At 39.7% G+C, this 26671-nt stretch overlaps 1 protein-coding gene across 9 annotated transcripts in view; it reads right to left on the minus strand.

Moving 5' to 3' along the window:
* The window catches only part of IKZF1 (IKAROS family zinc finger 1), an 87204-nt gene that overhangs the window by 31644 nt on the left and 28889 nt on the right, over positions 1-26671 (minus strand). For all 9 annotated transcript variants that reach the window (XM_081969796.1, XM_081969795.1, XM_081969793.1 and 6 more), the window contains exon 3: positions 21038-21157. In XM_081969796.1, the coding sequence (XP_081825922.1) occupies positions 21038-21157 (120 nt within the window). The remainder of the gene's footprint in view (positions 1-21037; positions 21158-26671) is intronic.

The raw sequence follows: 26671 nt of genomic DNA on the forward strand, positions 1-26671 counted from the left end.
AGAATGTTTCTACTATATAGGTAATTAAACAAGAGTGGTAAACCTTCCCTGCATGCCTTTTGCAAGTGCTGTTAGTAGCTGCTTCTGCAGCTGCTATATAAATGTGTAATTTGCTAGAGTTCTACCTCAACATATCTGGTGATCTCTCTCATCCCATGTTTCAGTATGAAAAACATAACTCTAAAAAAGCCACAACCCCAAATTGGAGGATCATTCTGTTCTCAGGAAATGCGCAAATTTGAAAATGTAAGCAGCAAAAGATATAAAAAAAGAAAATGAATGTCACATAGCCATCTTTTATTCACACAGGAAGAATAGGGCTTCCTAGGAGTTCAGGGACTACATCATATGAAACTGTTTGTTCTGCAGGTATCATTTGCTGCCTTGCACCTGCTCTGTACTATAAGGAAGGCCTGTGGTTAGAACTATGTTGGTTGGTTTGTGGGAAACTGCAAGTCAATCTTTTGACTATAACATTACTTTTGGCTGGAAAGATGAGCAGAAATTCATTCAATTTCTGGAAGAATTTTCAGTGCATTCAGATAAACACTGAAAAAGATATATAAAATAGCCAGTTGTTTAGAACACTGAGGGTTTTTTGTGAGTTGTTTTATCTTCGATAGTTATGAAAATTCCATGCCTTCTGAAACCAAATTTGAGCTGAATCCAAAGTTTGTTATGACAATATAGCCTGGAATCAAGGGCAGGTGTGTGTGTTTGTGTGTGTATGTGTGTTCTACTTCAGAGGTCTACAACCTTGGCAACTTTAAGACCTATGTACTTCCACTTCCAGGATTCCCCAGAATTCTGGAAATTGAAGTCCAAAAGTCTTAAATTTGCCAAGGTTGGAGACACCTGTTCTACTTAACTCTAAACAGATTGGAATGTTGCATGAATAACATTTGCACATGTTCTTTTGTACACGTTACATGTTATATGACTATAAGCATTTCATATTAGAAACAAAAGCATTATAAGTGCCACTAATTAAGTATGGTATTACCTAAAGAGAATCAGGATAGGTACAGCTTCTCTTCTTGAAAATTTAAGTTTTTCAAGTGATTGGACAACTATTTATCTAGAATGGTATAAGATCTCCTGCTCTAGCAGGAGGTTGCACTAGAAGAATCTCTTCCAAAGTCCCTTCCTACCCTATTATTCTATATTATCCCCCAAAACATTTAAATTTAAATTCATCAAGTCAGAAAAATATTTTTTGTATATGAGCACTCAGAGGCTTCCCAGCCTTGATATACAAGATATCCTTAGTTAAGACTGTTTTTCTCTTAGAACCACAGGGAAATTTAAAATGGCTAATAAATATGATTTTATTCTCAAATTAATAATAACTAAATTACTTTTTGTATCTTGGTTGTTTAAAGTAGACTAGACACAAGTAGATCTGTAAATATTTTTGTGCTCAGTTAAGTTTTCATGGCTGCTATGAAAAACATGGAATGTAATGCATGCACCTGTGGTTCCCATCCACTTGTCAAATGTTTGTCCTGGTAAGTTATAGGACTTTGTTTGGAGCAGACATGCATAGGACCATATTCTAAAAAAACATTTTACCATGAGCTTAAAATTCAAGGGTCCCTTTCTCCACATATTTACTAGTCTCTTCCCTTCATAGTATACTCTTTCTTTCTTCATCTGCATAACTATTCCAACTATTAAGTTGATTTAAAGAATATTTCTGTGTTCTAATTCTCACAGAAAGACATGTTCAAATTGTCAGGAAATTTCTCATCTCTAGGTTGAATCTCTCCTTGATTAGTTTCCATCCATTACTCATTGTCTGGCTTCAGGTGCCTTGAAAAATAGCTTGACTCATTCCTCTCTGTGGCAGGCCCTCAAATATTGGAACACTGCTATCATGTCTCCCATTGTCCTTCTCTTAACTAGATTAACCATGCCCAGTTCCTATAATCATTCTTCATGCATTATAGTCTGCACTTTTTCTAAAGTCTCAACATCTTTTTTATAGTGTGGTGACTAAAATGTGTGTGTGTGTATGTATATATATATAAAATTTCAAAACAGACACAACACAAAGAATCCTCCTTCTTTACATACTGTAGAAAGTGTACAAAAGACTTTCGTGCATCTCTTCCACAGTCATCAACCATAATTCATATTAACTCAAGTATTTTAACTCAGATATATTTATACATATTACCATCATCATTCCTCCATTTCATTTGACTATAATTGCTTAAACATCTTTCATCATAAAATATATCAAGATTTAAAACATAACCACATACTGGCATTTCATTTGCTATTTCTAATATCCTCCAATAACACTGAATCCTTATGTCCTATTCTGGCTAAACATCCATAATATTTAGTAACAAAAATTTCTAATCCTCCTTTCCAAATCACTGTTTACAATTTACATCCACTTTCCTTATGTTGTACCCATTCATATATATACGTTGTTATCATTATCCCTCTTTTATTTGACTGTGTCCTTTACCATGACATTTCCCCCCCTAATAAACAAAACTTAACTAAATTTAACTTAGTTTTTTAATTAACCTTTATATATAACAAAACAAAATTCTAATCTTCCTTTCCTAGGTACCATTCAATATTCATATCCAATTATTACTTATCATAGCAATACATATGTATACATTATTATCATTATCAATTATTTATTTAACTATATCTATTGTCACTAAATTTCACTAAGTTTAATTAGTTTTAGATTATACCCTTTCATCTATCAACATGTATCATTCCAGTAGCAAAACAATCTCATGTCTTCTGCCATTTGTGGTCTCAGTCCTCTAATCATACCCTTAATCAAATTTGTATGGACTCCTCTTAGCAACTCATTGCTTATTAAGTCTCTCGTGTAATTTCGATGCCCTTCTTCTGTTTCCTTCATTAGCTTATCTTTAATTGTCAGTGGTGTTTTCAATGATGTTGCTAACAACATTTCTCTCTTTAAATCCATACATTCTTTTATTTTTTCTTCTTCTGTATCTTGCCATCTGGGGTAAAGTTTCCCTCCATTTAATTCCTCTTTCTGTATTCTACTCTTTCCATTTCCAGACACAAACCAATCACCATAGACATCAGTGGATTTAATTTCTTTGTAGTCATTTTTCTCTTCGGTTTTTAGGACTCTTTACCTCCACTTTTTCCACTTGATAAATATCTCCAACTTCTTCATTATATTTTACTATTAGATGCTCTAGATTTTCCAACTTCTTCTCCATCCTCTCAAATGTGTTTGATAATTTCTGAATTTCTAACAATATCTTTTGCAAACTTAAAGTTTCTTTCTGCTGTTGAGATTGTGCCATTATCTCCAGCTGCTCTGGCTTGGAAGGTTTTTACAAGATTAAGCATAAATTCACAATAAGGTCTTATTTTCACTTTTCTCTGGTTAAAGATATACTTCAAAGGAACATATGTTTGCTTTTCTTCTTATCACTCTCTATAGACAAAACAGTAAGACCTTGAAGTGCCAAGCCAGAATAATTAGTGAGGAAAGTAAAAGTGTTTTGTTTCCAATACACAAACCTCCAGCCTCCAAGTAGCAGTGTCGTCTTTCCCTCTGTTGTTACAATTTTCTTGCTTTTTGTATCTTTTTTATTCCAAATTTTAAAAAAGTCAAATTCTTGAATGAAATAGAGAAGAAAAGGGGGAAAACACACGCAGTAATGAAGAAGGAGAATTTTAGTCCATAGGTTGCAAAAAATAATAATGAAAAAAGAAGAAAACTTAATCCATTCATTTTAAAAGGCTTGCATAAATTCCATCCATGAAAATAACATTTAAAAAATAAGATAACCCACTGTCCAAAACCATTCAAAGCTTAATTCCGCCGCTTATTTCTTCTGTTCTCAAATTTAAATTGACTTTAAGTTTTTTTATAGGCAGTCTCTTTTAAAACGGTAAAAATTCTTCACTAGCTGGAAACACTTTCTCTTTCCATATTCTTCTATTTCGGAGCCACCCCGACTTCATCAGCCTGTTAGCTGGACTTTTTGTCGCCGGATTGAAGAACTTCTCTTGGATCAATCAGGGACTTTGTGATGTCCCTGAGATCAGCAAGACATATTCTTCCTGTTCACCATCCCTGCGGGATGATTTAGGTCCGATTTTGCCACCCAGTGGCAAAAGTATCAGCTGCGGTCTCGGAGCATCAAGACCGCACGTCCGTATCATTGCGACGTTGGCTCCTCCTCCAATGTGTCCCTCTTTTTTATACTTGTCCTTTTTGTCTTTCAATTTATCACAGAGTTCTTTATGCAGCCATGCTGGTTTGTTTTGAGAGCAGTTATTTTTCTTCTTCATTGGAATTGTGTTAGACTGGGCTTTTATAATCTCAATTTTCAAAATTTCCTAAGCTTCTTGGGTTGTTTTCCCCTTGAGGAGTCCCATCCATGGAATTCTTCCAAAGTTCGTTTTAAGTTTATTGAAATCACATATCTTAAAGTCCAAGACTCTAGTTTGACTTTGTTCTATTGCTTGTGCTTGCATAATGTTGAATTCCAATATTGCATGATCACTCACTCCCAATAACTTCCTATAACTTCAACATCTTCTATCATTTCATCTCTGTGAGTGAGAATTAAGTCCAATATGGTTGACCCTCTAGTTCCCTTGTCTATTTTTGGGGAGACAAAGTTGTCTGCTAGGTTTGTCAGAAATCTGTTTGATTTCCTCTTGGTGCAGAGTTTGTCTCCCAGTTGATGTCCCCATTACTATTGTGATGTACTTCCTACACACCTAGCAAAAAGTTAATCAATTTCCTTTATTTGGCTGGGTGGTCTATATATAGGGCTCCTATTGGTCTCAATGGGGCTTGCTACTGAGTGGATAACAGTAAGATTGAACTATAACTTCTCTATTCTCTATGAGGCTCTGCATTCATAACAAGTGAGGATGAAAAGAAAATTACATACTGTTGTAAGAGGAGCTGCTTGACTTAGTGCTGAATTCAGACATTCAATCTTATAGCAGATGTCATGAAATCAACATTTAACAACTAATAACAACTCTTAATTTCACTAGAAATAAAATTAATAAGTCTAGGTCCAATCACAAGCAAGAAAAGTTAAATTACAGAGAATTATCTCTGATCTGAGTAAAACAGAATTGGATAGATTTTGCAGTCAAGGTAAATCAGGTTATTCTGTGAAGAATTCTTACTGCGATTACTCAAAAAATAAATCTGAATTTATTTTCTTGTTTCAATTGGACACATCAAATAATTATGTTAGAAATATAAGCAATTATGATCAACATAAAGTCCATGATGTGATAGTAGATAGATGCAGCAGAGTTGTAGAGGTAAATTAAGAGAATGCATTGAAGCTTCAGTTATTAAGATTGGAATGAGTCAGCAATAATTCAGATTTGATCAAATAGTCAAGGTTCAAAGAATGCTTCATTAAATTAAAACCTGTGATTATACCTTCAGTAATTATCTAATTCAATTCTATCAGAACTAATATTAACATTTTACCACCTAGAGTCGTTTTGAAGTTAAGAGATGCCAAAATTGAATTAAATGAATTGAATGAATGAATGAATGAATGAATGAATGAATGAATTTGATTCAGAATATGTACTCAGAATATGATGGTGAAACTTTAAAACATGTGAATTTTATGTTTTAAAAATAACAAGAATAATAGATCTTAATTCTGACAAGTTTCAGCCAATTGGCTTCCAATACTGTCTATTATACATTTTAAATATTCCATTCTATATCTTGCAAATCTTTTGTTTTTGCAATCACCATTTTTTAAAAAATTGCTAGTTTGACAAGTCCATGATAATTGTTTCCACCTTTAGGCTGGGAAAATCAAATGCTTCCCCTTCCTTCTAAGTTAAATAAATTTGAGTTGGAAGGTGACAGGATGACGCCTTAGTTAAACTGTGTAGGAGGAAGGTTAGCAATAGTGCAAGATTTGTGTCTACCCTAAACTGTTTCTTAAATAAGTGCAGTGGTGGGTTTCAAAAAATTTTGGAACCTACTCTGTGGGTTTGGCCTCCTTTGTGGGAGTGGCTTGCCGGCCATGTGACTGGGTGGAAGTGGCTTGCCGGCCATGTGACCGGGTGGGAGTGGCTTGCCGGCCAAGTTCAGAGAACACGAAAGGACCCCACAGTCCTCTCCCTCCTTATCTTTTTCCTTTTTGTCCTTCGACTTCTCCTCCTCCTCCTTTCCCCACAACCCCACTCCCTTCTAGCAGTGATGATGTTACCTAGTTTGGTAATGAAATGTCTGTAAAAAAACCACCAAGCTCAGAAAGCAGCAAGGATCCCACTATCCCCCACCTCCTCTTTCTCCCTTTCATTCTGCTTTTTGTCCTTTCTGCTTCTCCCTCCCCACCCCCTTCTAGCACTGATGATGTTACCTAGTTTTGTAAGAAAACCACCAAGCTCAGAAAGCAGCAGGGATCCCAGTATCCCCCACCTCCTCTTTCTCCCTTTCTTTCTCCTTTTTGTCCTTTCTCCTCCTTCCCCCACCCACCCCACCCCCTTCACTTCACCAGCTCAGGCGTGACTGGAGAAGTTTCTCTTCTCAGAAATGTCTTCAGTGGAGCGGTGGCAGCCTGGCAGGCTGAGCCTGCGTCCCTTTCAGGAGCTCCACTGAGGAAACTTCTCCGGTCGCGCCTGAGCTGGTGGAGCGCTGGCAAGCGCCATCCCATCGCCAGGGAGACAGTGAGTGAGATTAATCGCGTGGTTGCTCAGATCACACAGGCCGCAGTCTGAGAAGACATTTCTGAGAAGAGAAACTTCTCCGGTCGGGCTGCGCCTGTGTGATCTGAGCAACCACGTGATTCACCTCACTTGCTGTCTCCCTGGCGATGGGACAGCGCTTGCCGGTGCTCCACCAGCTCGGGCGCAATCGGAGAAGTTTCTCTTCTCAGAAATGTCTTCAGTGGAGCAGTGGCAGCCTGCGTCCCTTTCAGGAGCTCCACTGAGGAAACTTCTCCGGTCGCGCCCAAGCTGGTGGAGTGCAGGCAAGCACCATCCCGTCGCCAGGGAGACAGCAAGTGAGGTGAATCACGTGGTTGCTCAGATCACACGGGCGCAGCCCGAGAAGACATTTCTGAGAAGAGAAACTTCTCCGGTCAGGCTGCGCCCGTGTGATCTGAGCAACCACGCGATTCACCTCACTTGCTGTCTCCCTGGCGACGGGACCGCACTTGCCGGCGCTCCACCAGCTTGGGCGCGACCGGAGAAGTTTCTCTTCTCAGAAATGTCTTCAGTGGAGCGGTGGCAGCCTGCGTCCCTTTCAGGAGCTCCACTAAGGAAACTTCTCCGGTCGCGCCCAAGCTGGTGGAGCACAGGCAAGCGTCGTCCCATCGCCAGGGAGACAGTGAGTGAGGTGAATCGCGTGGTTGCTCAGATCACACGGGCGCAACCCGAGAAGACATTTCTGAGAAGAGAAACTTCTCCGGTCGGGCTGCACCCGTGTGATCCGAGCAACCACGTGGTTCACCTCACTCACTGTCTCCCTGGCGATGGGACGGCACTTGCCTGCGCTCCACCAGCTTGGGCACGACCGGAGAAGTTTCTCTTCTCAGAAATGTCTTCAGTGGAGCGGTGGCAGCCTGCCTGTCCCTTTCAGGAGCTCCACTAAGGAAACTTCTCCGCGCTCTTATCTGCGCTCTCCTCGGCTCCTCACGACTGCAATAGATGTCCAGAATTGGCTTTTAGGGCTAGGGTTTCCGGCTCCTACCGCTTCTGGACATCTATTGCTGTTGCGAGGAGCTGAGGAGCGCGGAGAAGAGCGCGAAGGTTCTTGGCACTCCGGGAAGCTACGAAAGTGGCTGGGAGAGGCGCGCGGCTTGGACATCACAGCAGCAGCCCCAAGTGCGCCGATCTCGCCATTTTTTGCATTGGGGCATACTGCAAGGGGGGGGAGTGAAGACCTTTTCCAGCTGGCGCAAAGGACTTCCCCGGACTTGCTTCAGTGAGCACGGGCCCGCACCTCTACCACCAACAATCCGGAAAAGGTCTTTACTCCCTCTCTCTTGCAGCAAGCCCCGATGCAAAAAATGCCAAGGCCTTGTGAGTGAGTGACAGGGGCGGGGCAGGAACTTACTTCCAGGTTCATTGACCAACCGGATCGCGCGATCTGGTGCGAACCGGCAGAAACCCACCACTGAATTAGTGGTAGTTATCCTCAAGTGGAAGGGACATCTCATGGAGGAAATGGGGCAATCTATAATTACTTGGTTTTGAGAAAAGATCCAGTTTTGAACTGCTACTGCCAAGAAACTATTTTTTGGTGTGTGCATGTGTATGTGGGTAATGGCATTATTTAAGATTGGGAAGTTTGGTAATAGGTTCAAATAATTTAAGAATTATGGATTGTATAGCTAAAGTTAGAATATTTCTGTGTATAAATCTTGCAAATCAAGTCTAATCTGACTTGTTGGTTTGGATCAAATTCCCCTTTCAATAAATAAATTTCATTAAAATGTATCTTTACTGAATCTCTAAATCAAAAATTTATGTAGTGCTGGATAATATCAATGATTGTTACCTCATTTCTAATTTTCCATTACAATAAAAAACCAAAGCCAACAAAACTTCCTCCTCATAAGCAAACACTTCTTAATTTAATGTCTATGTTTTTTAAACAACAATTGTCTTTGGCAAGATGGGTGCCATACAAGTTTAAGAAACCAATCAGCTTATGAAATTAATATTTGTCATAATTGAAAACTTTATAGTTGGTCAAGCTAGAAAGAAATGTAGGTGCTTTGTTTGTGCACACATAATCAGTATTGTGTTAGAAGGATTGCTGGCCCTGCTTTGTCCTAAAACATTGCTAGGTAAATAACCCACTGTGAATGGTACTTTATATGATGTCTATATTTTCCAAAACCAGTGAAGCTATATATATAAATTACAGGAAAGGAGAGGGAGAGGCAATTGTAGGCATGGTTTTGCATACATTTGCCCCATTTTAAATGTAAATCTACATGATAGGAAAACTGTTGACTTACTAAGCTTCTCTGTCATGAATGCCTTCAGGGGGAAAAGGCTAATAAAAAAGAGAAGAAAGCAATGCTTCACAGTTATGGGGAACATGATGGCCACCCTTACAGTGGTGTTAAAAGCATTTGTGATAAATGCTTGCAATAGTTGAAAAGTACAAGAAAAAAGATATCTTCGCCAACCCCTTTTGACATGTGAACAACTCAATGTGTGATAAGTTGTGTTATTTTTTAATAAAATAGTCATATTCCTCAAGATACTGGCTCTATTATTTTTAACTGGTAAAAAATTAGGCAAAAGTTTGAGAGCTAAAGCAAAAAAGTGGGGTGAAAAAATGCTCTACAGTAGGACAAAGTTTGACTGCACAATGAGAATTTCGTTTACAAATAATAAACAAAGAAATTATTAATATATGAGTATCCATGTGTACATTTCTATATTAATATCCTTTTTTCTGTTTTTTATTCCTATTCATGTGAACCAGATTAGAAATAGAAATATCTTAGAAAGATCCTGCTAATACCTCTATCCTATAAGGAGACAAAAAATATAAATCCCACATGGCTTCATATTTATATTAAAGTTTCAGTCTCTCAATCCTTGGGTGGGAATGTGAAAATATTTACTAATACTAACGGAAAAGTTTTACAGATTGATATAATGTTTTGTGTCCATATACTATAAAGCTCCTATTCTGTCAAACTGAATTGTCAGACTGAGATATGGAGTTCAGACAGAATGGAGATGTTGCATATATGGGACCTCCCTAAATAATGCATATGAGCAAGTTATTATTTTTAAATAAATTTCTTCCCATTCGTTTAGAATAGACTTTCTTTTCATTTAGATATTATTTGCATTTTATTATTGCTAAAAATTAATTGAATGAAGTGGTGGTAGACTAGAAACCTGTACCTGCAAGCATAGTGTAGCTGTGTGGTTTGAAGTTGTCCAAGGGTTGGCACTCTGATGACAGAGACTTTGTTGCATTAAAGCAGAAATGTACAACTTGTTCACCAGCATTCTTTAAATTTAACTTTTATTTTTACTCATTTCCCCTGATTTCTCCTACTTTCTCCTAAAATAAACCCTGTATATCTCTTTATTGATTAATCTCTATTAAAATTGCATGCTTTGGAACTTCTCTGATCATTTTTTAAAATGTAGAATTTTAGTAAATGTTCCTATGAACTCAAAGCAATGGCTTCTGAACAAAAAAAGCCTTATTCTTTGAATAATTCATTTTGTAACTAACAGTCTGGAAATAATAGCAATAACTTTAGTAAACTGGCTTCAGTGATAACAGCTTTTCTTTAAGATTGGTCTGGAAAATAAGAGATGTGACTCTCCCAATGTTTGTGAAAGACAGTTACAGGAAAGTCTTGGGCTTATTCAGCCCGGCAAACCTAGAGGTGCCCCCCCCCCCGCCCCACTCTGCAATACTATGGTTAAGCAGTTTTTTTTCTTTGAGCCTTTTTGGCTAAAAGGACCCTTTCCTTGTGACAGGTCCTAAATACCTGAGCTGAACTTGTTGCTGCTGTTAAGCCAGAGATCCTGCTAGATAATTTGAAGTCCCCAGCTAAACAGGACTTATCAGAATGGGAGAGATGTGCTTCACAGATAAAAATGACTTCCTCCCACTGCAGATAACATCAGCAGCCTCATTATCCGAGCTGAAAAAGCCACACAACTGAGCGCACGCTCTCATATCTCCACATTTAGCCAGAACCATCTTTCTTTCCTCCCCTACACAGCACGGAAAGCTGATTTTTTTTTCTTTCCGTTTCTTTCTTTCCTTGAGATCAGTGATAATCATCGGCAAATTTCTCCACTGCTGATGGTGTTACTTGGTTTTAGGATGCATCAATTTTGCACACTTAACAGATACTAAGGAGGGGGTGAGGAATTTTGTTTCACAGGGGTTTTATACAAGCAAGCAACTAATAATGCAATTCTACAGTCACCTGGGTAGCAATAGAACTAATAAGCTTAAACTCACATTCTTGGAACTGGGAAGACATGTAGAATTACACTGCTGGCCCCACTAAATTAAATGAATTTCTACAGAGATACAGATTGGATTGTGCAATAATAAGATACCGGTAACTGCTTGACATATACTTACCATAACATATTTAAAAAATCCTCCCCAACATTTATGTTTTTAGGGGAATTCTGCTCAATTTAATTAACTTACATTAATACAATTCAGCCTTAATCTCTGCCCACTGTATATGTTTGCTTATCTTTCCTTTATTATTCCTCATTTTTAGTCCCTCCATATGATAAGAATTTTTATCCTTTGTTTGTGCTATGAATTGCCATGAGGAACTAAAATGCTGCATAAATCCCATGCTTCAAATGATTTATTTTTGAGGTTATGCCTTATTTTATCTTTTGAACAAATTACAAATCATAGCATCTATTTTTATTCTCAAGCATTTGTTCCCATCTATTGATTTAATTATTAGTAAAATTAAAGCAAAACACACTCAAATACTTGAGCCAGGTCTGTGCCTTCACAACACCTTCAAAATATCAGTGGACCAGGGGCGGGTTTCTGCTGGCATTACTGTCGGTTCAGTGTACGGACGATTTGCATACGCATGCTGTCTTTGCTTGCGCACCTGACACATGCTCTGTGTGCATGCGCAGTTGCTTGTAAGTAGGTCTGCACATGTGCAGAACATTAAAAATTTCAAAAAAAAACCACATCCCACGGCGACCAGGGAACTGGTTCGGGGGCGTGTTGAGCCTGCCGTCCCTACCAGTTCGGCGACCCAGTTGCAATTTCCACTACCGGTTCATACGAACTGGTGCAAACTAATAGCAACCCACCTCTGCAGTGGACAATTACACCAATGAACATACATAATGGAATAGAATAACAAAATATAAGAGTTGGAAGGGACTTTGAAGGTGTTCTAGTCCAACCCCTTCTCAGATAAGAAACCCTATACCATTTCAGACAAATAGTTGTTCAATCTCTTCTTAAAAGCCTCCAGTGTTGGAGTACCCACAACTTCTGGAGGCAAATTTATTCATTTATTTCTTTAGAAAATTTATATTGCTGCCTATTCACACGTGGTGAATTAAGGCATCTTACAAAACATAGAAACACTATACAAAAAATTAAAATAAATAAAATAATTAAAATAATAAGCCCTATCCCGGCGACAACACACATTCATACCAGCCATTTAATGGGCTCCATTCTGCTCTGGGTTCCCCAGACCCGCTGGCAGAACCACTTCTTCAGGGCTTTCAAAAGAGTGTCAGAGTGGGGGGGGGGCACCTAATTTCTGGAAGGATGATGTTCCAGAGGTAGGGAGCCAACATGGAGAAGGCCCTTATTCTGGGTCCTTCCAGATGTATCTCCTTAGGAGACAGGACCCGCAACATTCCTTGCCTCCCCACTCCAGTGGATCGGATATATGTGACCAGTAAGAGACAGTTCCTCAGATAACCTGGTTCCAAGCCATGAAAGGCTTTAAAGGTGACAACCAGCACCTTAGATTGCACCCAGAAACAAATTGACAGCCAATGCAACTCCCACATGACAGGTGAAATATGTGTACACCAAGCTTTGCACAAAATAATGCAGGCTGCTGCACACTGGAGCTTCTGGATGCTTTTCAAGGGCAACCCCTTGTAGAACATGTTGCAATAGTCAAGACAGGAGGTGATTAGGGTATGAATGACTGTAAGTAGGTATTGTTGGTCCAAGAAAGGGCATAATTGGTGCACAACCTGCCGTTATGAAAAGGCTACCACCTGCTCTTTGAGCAGGGGTCGCAAGTCCAAGAGAACCCCCACATTACACACTGGATCTGTTGGGGCAGTGTCACCTCATCCAAGACCAAAGGGGGCCATGGACCAAAGAACCTCAAACCCTGAGCCACTTGGTTCTGCCAGGGTTCAGTTTCAACCTGTTGCTCCCTATCCAGCCCCTAACAGCTTCCAGGCACTGCAAGTATGATGCCATGGCATCACTTAACTCACAACAGGCTGAGATATATAGCTGATTATCACCATCATATTAATGATATCTCAGTCCATGGTGACTGATGATCTCACCCAAGGGCTTCATGTAGAAGTTGAGTAGGAGCAGAGAGAGTACCTAGCCCTGCAGGGCTCTGCAAAGTATTGGGCAAGGACTGGATCTCTCGTCTCCTATTAACACAGACAGAGAGTGGCTATAGGGGAAGGAAGTGAGCCAAGATAGCACAGAGCCTCTCCCAATCCCTGAAGCTGCTCCAGGTGCGTAGATGGTATCAAAAGCCACCAAGAGTTCAAGTAGAGCAAGGATGGATGTTCTACCACCATCCTGCTCCCATCAGAGATCATCAAAAACTGCAACCAATCCTGTTTCTGTCTGTCCCATATTCAGGACTGAATCCTGGCTTTTGTTCCACTGATTAAGTTCTAACGGTCAGGAAATTTCTCCTTAGTTCTAGGTTGCTTCTCTCCTTGATTAGTTTCCATCAGTTGTTTCTTCTCCTGCCTTTGGATGCTTTGAAAAATAGGCTGACTCCTCTTCTTTGTGGCAGCCCCTTAGATAGTGGAACATTGCTATCGTGTGTTCCAATATGAGATGAGCTGTTCCCAATAGAAGAGGCAGAAAAGCTCCATGTGAGGGAGCTTCAATTAGGTTATAATACACTTTGAAGTGATACAAAATTAGGAATCTCTGCCATAAGCCCAGAAGTATATAGGTTTAGACATAAGAAATCATTCTGCTCCACACACCCTCGTATTTATAGCATACGTTGCTTTTGTTAAGTGCCTAGATGAACAGCATTCTTCCCAAATAAATAATCCATATTTCTCAATCAGGAGTAGAACATTTCCTATTTTTCTTTAGCATGTCTGACTTTTTATTTTGTCTGTGGGATGTTGACCTCTATTTCAGATATTCTAAAGGGAAGAAAAAGGAGACAGTAAATGCCTCACTGGATTTCAGCATCAATTCAATTATTTGTTTCCCATATTCCACTTTGTTGTTGTAGTAATATAATAAAAACCCAAGCAACTGTTTTTGGAAAAAAGGACCTTTCCTATTGGAAACAAGAAAGCAACAACACATGCATATTGGCACATAAAATAATATCTGGTCATAATTCCTTTATGGGTTGGATTCAGCACTCTTAAACAGTGCTGGAGTTCTTGATTTTAAGGGAAATTAAAGCTGAATATAAGCAAAGCCTATCTGATAAAAGTGATTTTATCAGAGTAATGATAAGATTGCTTGGGAAAAAGAATTCAAGATAATACTCAAGAATATAAAAGGGAAGAAATTCAACATGCAGTTGCAATGAAGAAAAAAAAAATCAGAAGCCATCCTTTTGCTTACAGAAAAAGCAAATCAACATTTGAAAACAAGAGAGCATACAGGATATAGAAAGAGAGGCAGAACTAGATAATTGAGAACTATAGTGGTGGTCTCAGAAAGGATAAAATTTAAATAGATGAAGGATGCTAAGAATAAGGAAAATGACTTTTTGAAATATTCTCAAAATAATGGAAGAGTTATACTGTATGTTATTAAAATGCAAAAAGTAAAGTAAGAAAAGTCAAAACTATATTTCTTCTATTTTGGCTGTTTTCAATAAAAGACTTTTGCCAGGCACTTGAGAACAGCATAAAGCACAGAACTAAAAATTAAGATTTATAAAGCATGGCCAGGAAGAACATATGTGCTTGAATGAGTTTAAACCACTGGGATCAGATATATTGTATTCTAGAGTACTGATATCTTTAGATATCACATTTGAGAAATCCTGGAGAATGAATGAACTCTTGATGACTGGAAAAGGAAAAAATATATGTGTGCCTATATTTCAAGAGGAAAGCAAAAGATCTACAAAGGTATAGATCAATTAGCTCAACATCAATAATTGGAAATTCATAACATTATTTGTTAAGCACCTTAAAAACACTATGGCGATTACTAGATGTAAACATGGATTTGCCAAAACCAAACATCTAACTTTTAATTGGATATAGTTTGTGAGAATGCTGGAATGCAGAGTATCTTCATTTAAGAAAAGATTTAAGAAGATACCCCATGATATTCTCATGAGCAAGCTATATATGTGTGGATTGGATGACATGACAATCAAATATATAGCTCATTTGAAAACTACCCAGAATTGTTCCTTATTAAACTAGAAGGAATATCCTGTGGAATGCCGTAAGATTCATTCATGGGTCCTTTATGTATGCTAAGAAATGCTTATTTATACAACCGAGATGGCTTCCTTTAATGCTTCTTTAATGATCTGGAAACTATAATTTAAGGGGGAATTGTTATACAAAAATTGGTTGATACTGTCAGCTGCTTATAGAAAGACTATAAATATGTATAATCAATTAATAAATGCATGTAGGAAACATACCACAATAGTAATGGGAGACTTTAATTACCCTGATATCAACTGGGAGACAAACACTTCAGCAAATGAGAGATTCCCAGCAACTTTGTCATCCAAAACAAGAGGAAAACTATACTGGACCTAAATCTTACTAATAGAGAAGAAATAATAGAGGGAGTTAAAGTTGCTAGAACCTTGAGCAAGAGTGACCACGTCATACTGGAATTATATATAATGCAAACATAAGCAATATAATATAATCCAACCAGTGTCTTAAACTTTAAAAAGGCTGATTTTAATAAACTCAGAGAGAGCCTAAGCAAAACATCATGGATATTTATATTAGGATATAAAATCCTAAAGGGGAAAATAACTCAAGAAACAGGGGAAACACTAAAATATTATAATAAAAGCTCAGTCCAACACAATACCACTGAAAAAGAAAAACAAGAAATCCAAGAAGAAACCAGCATGGTTTCACAAACATCTTTCTGATAAACTAAAAGGCAAAAGGATAAGTACAAAAAATGGAAAGAGAGACACAAAACTAAGGCAGAATATCAGCAGATAGTCCAAATCTGCAAAAATGAAGTCAGGAAAGCATAGGCTCAGAATCAACAATGACTCGCAACAAAAGTCAAAGATAATAAAAATAGTTTCTTTCAACATATAAATAACAAGAAAAAAGTCAAGGAAGAAGTCAGTCCATTAAAGAGAGAAGATGGTAAGGAAGTAATAGGTGGTAGGAAGAAAGCAGAGCATCTTAATTCATTTCTTTTCTTGCAAAAAGAGACTATAACCCAACCTACAAAAAACCTAATGGTAAAAGACAGACTAGAAATAAAACTTAAATTAAGCAAGAAAATGGTAAGAGAAGACTTGTCTGACCTTGATGAATATAAATCACCAGGACCTGGTGGATTACATCCCAGAGTTTTGAAGGAGCTGGCAGATGTTATCTCAGAACCATTGTATCATATCTTTAAAAAATCTGGGAACTACCAGAGAATTGGAAAAGAGCTGACATGGTTCCTATCTTCCAAAAAAAAAAAAAAAAGGGGGGGGGAGACCCTGGAAACTACAGACCAATCAGCCTAACATCAATACCTGGGAAGATACTGGAAAAAAATAATCAAAAAACAAATCTATAAACATCTAGAAACAAATAAAGTTGTAACTAGTAGCCAGCATGGGTTCATCAATCTTATTTCATTCTTTAACAAAATGACTAAATTAGTAGACCAGTGAAATGTTGTGGACATAGTATATTTAGACTTCAGGAAGACATTTGAAAAAGTAGACCACAATCTACTTTTTAGAAAACTAGAAAAATGTGGGATAGAGAGTATCAACACCTGATGGATTTGTAACTATATTGAAGGATGGTGGTGGGTTCTGGGTGGTACAGCCTGGTACGGGCATACTGGTGGTAGCTGGGAGCAACGGTTACCATACCGGAACAGTGGGCCATTTTGCCCACCTGCCAGTCCACATTACTTACCACTTTTTGAGGCAAACGGGCCAATTCCACACGCGCCCACAGTGTGCGGTGCTTGCACGATCTCCATCAAGCAACTGAGTGTCACTGGGCAGTGGCGTGCGCATCTGTGCGCAATGCACGTGCCCACCGAGGATGCCTGGCCCCGTTGCAGCGTACCAGTTGCGACATGATCTGGAACCTACTACTGGAGAAGTCTTTTCTGGCACTACATCTACATGGAGGGAACTAAGCTTTGGGGTACCACAAGGTTCCATGTTAGGCCCAGTGCTCTTCAATATTTTCATACATGACTTAGATGAGGAAATAAAAGGAAAATTCATCAAAATTGCATACAACACTAAGCTGACAGGAATAGCCAACACCCCAGAAGACAAGCTCAAGATCCAAAAAGATCTTGACAGACTTGAACAATTGGCCCTATCCAGAGGTGGGTTGCCAATTTTTCACTACCGGTTTGGGTGTGCTCCTGCGAGTGCTCGTGTGCATGTGCAATGCTTCTGTACATGCACAGAAGTGTCTGGTTGAGCCTCCCACTGCCACTACTACTGGTTTGGTTGATCCTGGCTGAACTGGCAGCAACCCACCTCTGGCCCTATACAACAACATAAAATTTAATGTGGAGAAAAGCAAGGTTGTGATACTCTGGCAGGAAAAACCAAAGGTACAAGTACAAATTAGACGAAACCTGGCTCAAAAACAGTAACTGTGAGATGATTATTTAAACATGAGTCAACAGAGTGCAGCACCAGCCAAAAAATCTAATACAATCATTGGTTGTATAAACAGAGGCATAGAATCAAAATCACGTGAATTGTTAGTACTGCTTTATAAAGGTTTAGTAAGGCCACACCTGGAATAATACACCACATTCCAAAAAGATATTGAGATTTTGGAAAAAGTGCAAAGAAGAGCAACTAAGAGGATTATAGGCCTGGAGACTAAAATATATTAAAACCAGTTACAGGTTTGGCTAGTCTAGAGAAACAAAGAACTAGGGGTGTGTGATAGCAATATTCCAGTATTTGATAGGCTGTCTCAAAGAGGAGGGGGTCAATTTATTTTCCAAAGCACCAGAGGGCAGGACAAGGAAAAGGGATGGAAACTAATCAAGGAGAAAAGCAACCTGGAATTAAGGAGAAACAGTGAGGACAATTAACCAGTGGAACAGCTTCCCTTCAGAAGTCGTGGGTCCTTCAATCACTGGAAGTTTTAAAGAAACTGGACAGTCACTTATCTGAAATGGTATAGGGCAGTGATGGCGAACCTTTTAGACACCGAGTGCCCAAATTGTGTGCGTGCCCAAACTGAAAGATGCGCACGCAATGTGCAGACATGCACCCATGAGCAGCAGAGACCCGAAGACCAGCTGGCCAGTGGGAGGCGGGGCATCCCAACACTGGGAGCATGGCATGAGATAAGATCTTTTTCTTTTGTGTGCTTCTGTTTCGTCATTTGCAGGGAAACAGAAGCTCATGAAAGAAACGCCACAGAGATCTGACCTGGGGTGATGGCATGCATGCCAGTAGAGAAGGCTGTGTGTGCCACCTCTGGGATGCATGCCTTAGGTTTTCCATCACAGGTATAGAGTCTCCTGCTTGAGCAGGGCGCTGAACTTTAAGACCTCCCTATTTTGATTGAATTGGGCCCACAATACTTGCTGATGTCATCACTCCATCTTATTGGCCTAGGTATACGTTGCGGAAGAACATCTAGTTCTTCTCCATATATAATTATCTTTCTTTCTTTGAATAATCTAAATAAAAATACTGAACAATTGGTAAACTTCATCTGCCAATGGTAGCACCGACCATATTTAAGATATAATTCTTGCTATTTGTGATGATATATTTATTTGTAAAATCTGAAGAGATAAAATTGTTTTAATCTCAAACTACTATTCTACAAAATAGTGTTAAAAGGAATTCCCAAACCCATAATTCATTTATACATTAGTTCTGCTTGTTCCTATGAAAATAAAGAGTCAAATGTTTTATAGACATTAGCAACTTCATCCATTTGCTCTGTAAGAATGTTTCCTCGTGGCTGTGCTGCAACTGTCATGATAAAATGTTTTGTCTTATCTCTTTTATACTTATCTTGGAATCAAAAGAAACATAGAGTGGGAAGAAACCACACTAATTAGTTCATAGACACATGCACATTCACATGTAGCAAAGCAGGAAATCTCCCAATATGGCCATAACACTATCATAAGGAATTATTTGCATAACTGCACTTTTGGAAGCATGGGGAAATTTGTTTAAGTATGTAAGTACACACACACACACTATATATTATCTATATCCACTATAGGATATAGATAACATATAAAGTATATTGTAAAGTGGTGGTTTGCAGATTCAATCAAAACATAGCAATATTTAAAATAATATGTAGAGGATCCCTACATTTTGTAAAAAAACAAAAATAATAAAGCAGAAAATTTATTTCTTAGGGCCTCTGGAAATGTTGCTACAGGTAGTCTCAACTTACAAGCACAATTGCAACAGGAGCTTGCAGCTTTCATTGCTAAGCAATGTGGTCATTAAATGAATTTCCCGCCCAATTTTATGATCTTTATGTTGCAGTTGTTAAGTGAGTCTTGCAGTCAGTAAGCAAATCCAGCTCCCCCCCCCTTGACTTTGCCTGTTGGAAGACCTCCAGGAAGGTTGCAAATGTTGATCATGTGATCAAAGTATAAGGCATTGCAACCATCATGTTGGTTGGTTGCCAAGCATCCAAATTTTAATCATGTGACCGCAAAGATACTGCAACATTCATGTAAGGACTGTTTGTAAGTAAGTTTTTTTCAGTGCCATTATAATTTTGAATAGCCATTAAACAAATACTTTAAGGACTATCTGTACAGATAACACAGGCCTCCCTAGACAGAAACTACAGAGTCTAGATGCGGCCACTACAAAGGCAGACTCCTCAGTCTGAACAGGATCAATATCAGGCAGATTGAGAACATGTAAGAAGGCCAGACAAATTTTGGGAAATTTATAGGTGAAAAAGTGGTTTTATTTTTACTCTAAACCATTCTGGCTTTTTACCTGGAAAACAAACTGGAAGCCGGGCAAGTTATTTCAATAAAGGAATGACATGCAGCTCTCTTTATGAGCATCTGGTAATAAATGGGCTTCAGTCATCTGGACAAACTGTCAGTCTTGTCCTGTCTGACTTTGCATTTTTCTCTCAATAACAAGATTGATCTCAAGTTACAAGGGTTTTGCTCTGATTTCTGTTGCCAGCAAGCAACAAATAATTGAAGTTTAGGCTTCTGCATAACTAAATTCAGAGTTGTTAGGTAGAGAGTTGTCTGTACACATATGTACATGCTGTATAGATACTGCATACACACATATATGTACACTTTGAGCTTATGCACTGGAGACAAATAAACACACACGCACACACATAAAATTAAGTAGAGGTATGTCTGTATGTGTATATTAGCTGAACTCTTAGCTATCTTTTAAAAAAAATATGGATACGCTCTCTTATTTTGGACACAAATACAGGAAGAAATTCATGACATGGATTTAGATAAGTAGCCTCTATATTTTTTAGGTACTTATAATTATAATTAATCATTAGTAGTTTTCCCCATCTCTTTTTTTCTCTCTCTTTTATCCTCCTCTAATGCAATCTTTTTACTGTTCTCTCCCCATTCCATCTATCCTTTTTCTTTTATCTGACTTCTTTTTTAAAAATGTAAACAATAGAAAAAGCATCAATGAGTGAAGCCAACCGTGAGTTTCAATCCATTAACTGAAGACCAAAAACTTATATGACTTGGCATTACAGATAAGTATTCCAGGTATTCTCTCTATTTAAATTAAAGATGTTAAAATTTTAAAGCATAAGCCAAGTTAGCTCTAGAAAAACTTGTATGTCTTCCAATCCTTTTCCCCTTTTATACATTTAGTTCTTCATTATGACATCATTTTGGAAAAACCGAACTGATGTTTTATATTTAAAAAAATAGTGTTGCCTGATATTTACTTTAAATATCAACTTTTGAATTTTTTTAAAAAAATTAACAGAAAAGAAAAATGAAAAAGAGACTGTCAAAAATAAGAGTACAGACTTAAACATCTTTTTCCCAAGTATAAATGAAACATCTTATGCATGACAGAGCATAAGAGAGAATCACCCCATGTATCAACAACCTTACCCAAAACTCTTTCATTTCTAGAATTTGGCAATCCTCCTGTGCTAGTTGAAAGATCTTCTGGTACAGGCATGGGCTCATCAGTGTCATCTGGAGCATCGCTTACTGGAGGACTTTCTTTCCCTGATAATAAAAGAGCAACCCCACCAAGTTAGAAAAGTTACCTGTTTATTTCTTTTCAAATAAGATACATATAATATTGGTAGTGATTCCAAGACCATAAAAAAAACAAGACAAATCATGATGTTGGCTTTTGATTAGCAAGAATTTTAAAACTAAAGGCAGATTTTGAATTGAACAAAGCCCAAAGATTAGTAAGTATATTTGCCGTGCTCTCCTTTTGTATCAACACAATGCAATGCAAATAATTTTATTAGTCTTTTCAATTCTTTTCTTTCGATTCAATTCTTTTAATACATTGAATTGAAGCCAGGCGATTTTCAATTAAATCCTATTGAAATCAACAAAAATTGTAGTAATGATTAACTTTTTATATTGATTTGTACGTCCCTAACAGCAACAAAGTTAATATATCAGACTGCTGAATAAGGAGAAACAGATGATGGAGAATTTGGAATATCTTTTTGAATTGATTTCTATTTTGACTCTACATTGTTTCATATATTAATCCTCTATATTGAAAGGAAATGTTGAAAAGGACAGATAAGAGAAGCGCACATTCTTTTTCACATTGATATTTCTAACTTTTTGCACATAAATGGCTGAAGTATATTTTTTGGAAGAATACATATATAACATGCACTTTTTAACTACTTATACTATAACAATTACAAGACGTTCGCCTCCTTCTTGTACAAATAGCTTTAGCATCAAAGCAAACACTAGTTTGCTGCTGGGTATTCCTAAATTCTGCTTTAATACTACCTGTCAAATAAATAGATTTTTTTTTTCTAATCTGGGTATTCCTCAGCAAAACCTTCATTTGAAATATATAATCAAGTAAATAAATATATTTTATTTATTGTGCTACATATAGGCTCTTCTCCTGAGCACCAAAGAGTGTTTGGTGTTCACATTTCATGCCTTAACATTGTTTACATTGTTAGACCCAGATAAGTCAGAGTCAGTGACGTGCGGTGAGGTTTATGGCTGGTGAGGCACCGACCCAGTGATGGGTTTCAAATTTTTTTAGACTTGTGGACTTCAACTCCCTGAATTTCACAGCTAGGCATGCTCAGTTCCGATTTAAAGCGGCAGCATTTGTTTTTCTTCTTTTGAGAAAGAAGATTCCTTTTTTCTTTTTCTTTTTCTTTTCCCTTCCCCTCCTTCCTCCCTCTCTCCCTCCCTCCTCCCACTCTCAAACACACACACACACACACACACGTTGGATTGGACTACACACACTTTCCCCCAGCCCCGGAAGGATCCAGCCCAGCTTCACTGATTACAGGTTTGAAAAGGCAATGTGGCTCTGCCTTCTATCAAACTACACTTTGAAGTTTGAAGTTTGAATTCCTCCCCCTCCCTCCGACCCACATGTACCTTTTCCAGCTGTTTCACAGAGGATTTCAACTCTGCTCTTGCCTCGGGTCCTCTGAAGAAGCCCCGCCCAAATGAGTGCCCTCTACTATGAGGCTGGAGAACTGCGTGCCTCACCTATGTCAGGAATTTTTAGGCTTTTAACCCTTGCTTAACTCTGCTCGAGTGATCATAAAACCCCTAAAGTCAGACTAGATGAGGCATGCAGTTCTCCTGCCTCATAGTAGAGGGCGCTTTTTTAGAGGCTTTTTTAAACAGTTAAGCAGAGTCATCCACGGTGAGGCAGCAACTAGCTCAGCCTGACATCAGCTCTCGCCTTTTTCCTTTTACATTTTTTTTCTTTTCATGATGACAGTAGTGAGGCTGTGCCTCCCCTGCCTCACCTGACTGCACATCACTGGTCAGAGTCCCTTTGGGGAGAGGGGGCGGTCTAGAAATCAAATAAATTGAAATTGAATTGAGAGTTGTGTGGCAATTTTAATAGATACATGTAATCACGCTAATATTTTCTAGCAGATGTCTTTCAAAGTGGAAAGATGGGTGAAATAGTAAATCTTCATTTAATTTTTAAGAAGCATGTTAAGAATAATAACTGGAACTGGCTGTGCAATTGCAAACAAAGAAGTTAACACTGGGACCAAATATTTAAATGGCATGCAGGCATCTGAGTCCCCAGTGTGTTTCTTTGCTGCTTGATAAAAACCAGTCCCAAATACATGTTTCAAGTCTGCTCCATGCATTTCATTCACTCTGTTTAGTTAGAGAAATTTTCTTATACAAAACTGTGAGGCTAGTTTTCTGGCAGTGCCACACCTGCTATTGCCATGCCATCTCAGCTTGGCACATCATATTCAAGTAACATCAAACAATTCTTTTAGCCAAAATAAAGTTCCAGAAGGCTGATTTGACAATTCTTTTTGTTATCCAACTAACAGTACCTCAGATACTAGAACTTGGCTGTAAATAACCATTTGATCCCTAAATGGCAGGAAAAACCTTTCTTGCTAACAGTAACAAAACACCTTGATTTCACTCTGTAAGAAAAGACAGATCACAAAATAACAGAGAAGGGTGATATGATAATTTTGGGGGAATAGCAGACAAGCTGTTCCTTGCATACATCTGGTGACCTGCAGAATTTTTGCAGCCTAAGTACAATAGCCATATTCTAATATCCTTAGCCTTCATTTTTCAAAAGGGGCTATAGTTGTACAAACAAGCTAGTCCAAACAAGTTGTAATGCAAGTTGTACGAAAGAGATCCCATTATAATATACTATAGCTAGGTATCTATTTTTCACCAATTAGAACCAAAGCAAAAATTAAGCATACAGAAAGAAGTCACATGAGAAATATTTGCTGCATAAATCAGATAATAAGAGTATACAGAGAGCCCTCCACAATTGGGATCCATCATTAACCAATATTGTAATAAAGCAAGACATAATACGAGCACATCACTTAACAATGGCAATCCTGGCAGGGCCAACAAACATGGTTCATTATGCAAAAACCCACCCATCTCAATCCAAACCATTCTGAACTTGATCACTCCCAGCCCTGAGCCTCAACTATCACTCATATCTGCTTTTTTGGCTGCCCTGCCTTGTGGGGTGGCAAGCAGCTCCAGAACTGTGTGGTTCTGGTGCTGCCTACCACACTCAGGAAAGCCAGTGCTGCCTTAGCCCAGTTCCAGCCACAATAGTCCTTACCATCTGCAGTCTGAAACCCCTGCTGCCCTGCGTTCCATTGCCACAGCTGTACCTGGCCAGGCTGCTATACTGGCTGGGCCTAGGTTTCACTCTATGAAAAAAAGCAATTCTTAGGAGTGTAGCACAATGGAACATTTTGGCATGCCACAACTCTGAAGCAAAGCCCAACCACCACCACTACCCCAGCCCAGCACCCACGCTAGGAACATCTCATCATCAGTGGGAGTAAGAAGACAGTGAAGGTCACCTGGGACAGTGGAGCACAGGAAGGAAGGGGGAGGAAATGCATAGATAGGGGAAAGATAGATAGATGGGGGACCTGAAGCACCTCTGTGATCCTAAGTGCAGGCCGGTTGCCAAGTGCCAAATTTTGATCCTTTAACCATCAGGACTCTTCAGTACATAATTTCAGGTACAGATCGTAAGTTCAGCCTATCTGAAACTTTGATTGAGGAGGGAGGTCAACTTATTTTCCAAAGCAACAGAGGGTAGGATAAGAAACAAAGAGTGAAGCAACCTGGAATTAAGGAGAAACTTCCTAACCAGTGGAACAGCTTGCCTTCAGACACTGTGGGCGATCCATCACTTGAGGCTTTTAAGTAGAGACTGCACAGTCACTAGTCTGAAATGGTATAGGGTCTCCGGCTTGAATAGGAGGTTGGACTAGAAGACTTCAAAGGTCCCTTTCATCTCTATTCTGATTGAATTGAATGGATGTTTACTGAATGGTTATAAATCGAGGACACCCTGTAATCTCTGGGCCTCCCACACTGGTGTGACCTACTGTTGAATTTTCACTGTCATTTAATTTTCAATTGAGTAGGGAAATAGCTCATTTCAAAAAAGACTGCTTTCTGAAATGGAATCGAAGTGTGGACGGGAATCTTATCGTGTAAGAAGCTCATTTCAAATTCTTCTATGGCTGTATATCTGCTATTTTAAATATAAATTTACAGCTATTTTAAGGCACGGAACCATTCTGCTTTTTCCTTTTGTCAGCCAATATGCTATTGAACCTTCTCCTACTTACGCAGGCAAGGGAAGCAGAAGGATTTCCCTGTTGTTCAGTCCCATGTTGTTAGGAAGTTTCTATCTGTTAGGCATTACCTGTTGAATGGCTCATATGTGTTACAATTATTCCTACTTCATAAAGAAAGGATGGATAATGTTGTTGACTCAGAGGGATCTGAATCAGTCATTCAGGGACTATATTTATGACCATGCCTATTTGGACACCTGCATACACAATGCCCCTTCCCACACGCATGTATAAATATCTTAATCTACACATATATACAGGAACATGACAGCTTAACCCAGCGATGGCGAACCTTTTTTGGTTCCCGTGCCACAAGTGGGGGGAGCGCGGGGGGTCGTGTGCGGGCGTGCCGCACCCATAATGCAACGCGCCCCCCAGTGCGCATGCGTGCACAACACGCCCATTTTTGCATGCTTTTTTCACGCTCCCCAGGCTCCAGAGGCTTTATAGGAGCCTGGGAGGGCGAAAAGAGCCTCCCCCGGCCCCCGTAGGCTTCAGGGAACGTCCGGAGGCTTCCCTGAAGCCTTCGGAACGCTTAAAACCACCCTCCGAGCAACCCGGAAGTGACTTCCGGGTTGCTCGGATGGTCGTTTTAAGCGCTCTGAAGGCTTCAGGGAAGCCTTGGGACGGTCCCTGAACAGGCACGAGACATGCGTCTCCATCGCCCGGGCCCGGATTGCCACCGCCGCGCGGCGCCTCGGGCCTGGCGCCTCGGGCCCGGCGTCCTTGCGCCGCTCCGCCCAGCCTCTGCGTGCTCGCCAGGGCCCGGCCTTCACATCACCGCCGCCGCCGCCAGGACGGGCTCGGCCGAAGAGAAGTCCATCAGGCCTCGGCCGCACTGCCCTCGCCACCTCCTCCTCCTCCATTTCTAGCCGCGCCACGCCAGGCAGGCCACGCAGCTGCCTCGATCCCGGCCCCAGGCGGCGCCGCGCCGCGCTCAATAGTTGCAACTCGGCTGCCTGCCACCTTTCCCCTCCTTTGTCACCCAGCCGGGGCGGCCCGCCGCCAAGTTGCGACTATTGCCGCCGCTGCTGCCGCCATTCACAGGACCCGCCTCTCACCCTCTTCCTCCAGTCGGCAGGCTCCGACTTGTTCGCTGCCTGCCGGGCCCCGGCGCAGCGTTCGAGCCAGAGGGGGAAAGGAGGAGAAGGAGAAGGAGGACAACAAAGCCCCCTTCGCTTTCCCTGTCCCCCCCCTTTCGGCTTAATCCTTGCGACGCCTGCGCAAAGCCCCGAGGGGACGGATTCCTGTGCGGGATGCATGGCAGGAAGGCTATAGAGTCCCCCCTCCCTCCGCCGTCCAGACGGTCCCTGAAGCCTTCGGAACGCTTAAAACGACTCTCCGAGTAACCTGGAAGTCACTCCGGTTTGCTCGGAGGGTGGTTTTA

The sequence above is a fragment of the Natrix helvetica genome (assembly GCF_964273705.1).
Source record: "Natrix helvetica genome assembly, chromosome: Z".
Taxonomy (NCBI): Eukaryota; Metazoa; Chordata; class Lepidosauria; order Squamata; family Natricidae; genus Natrix; species Natrix helvetica.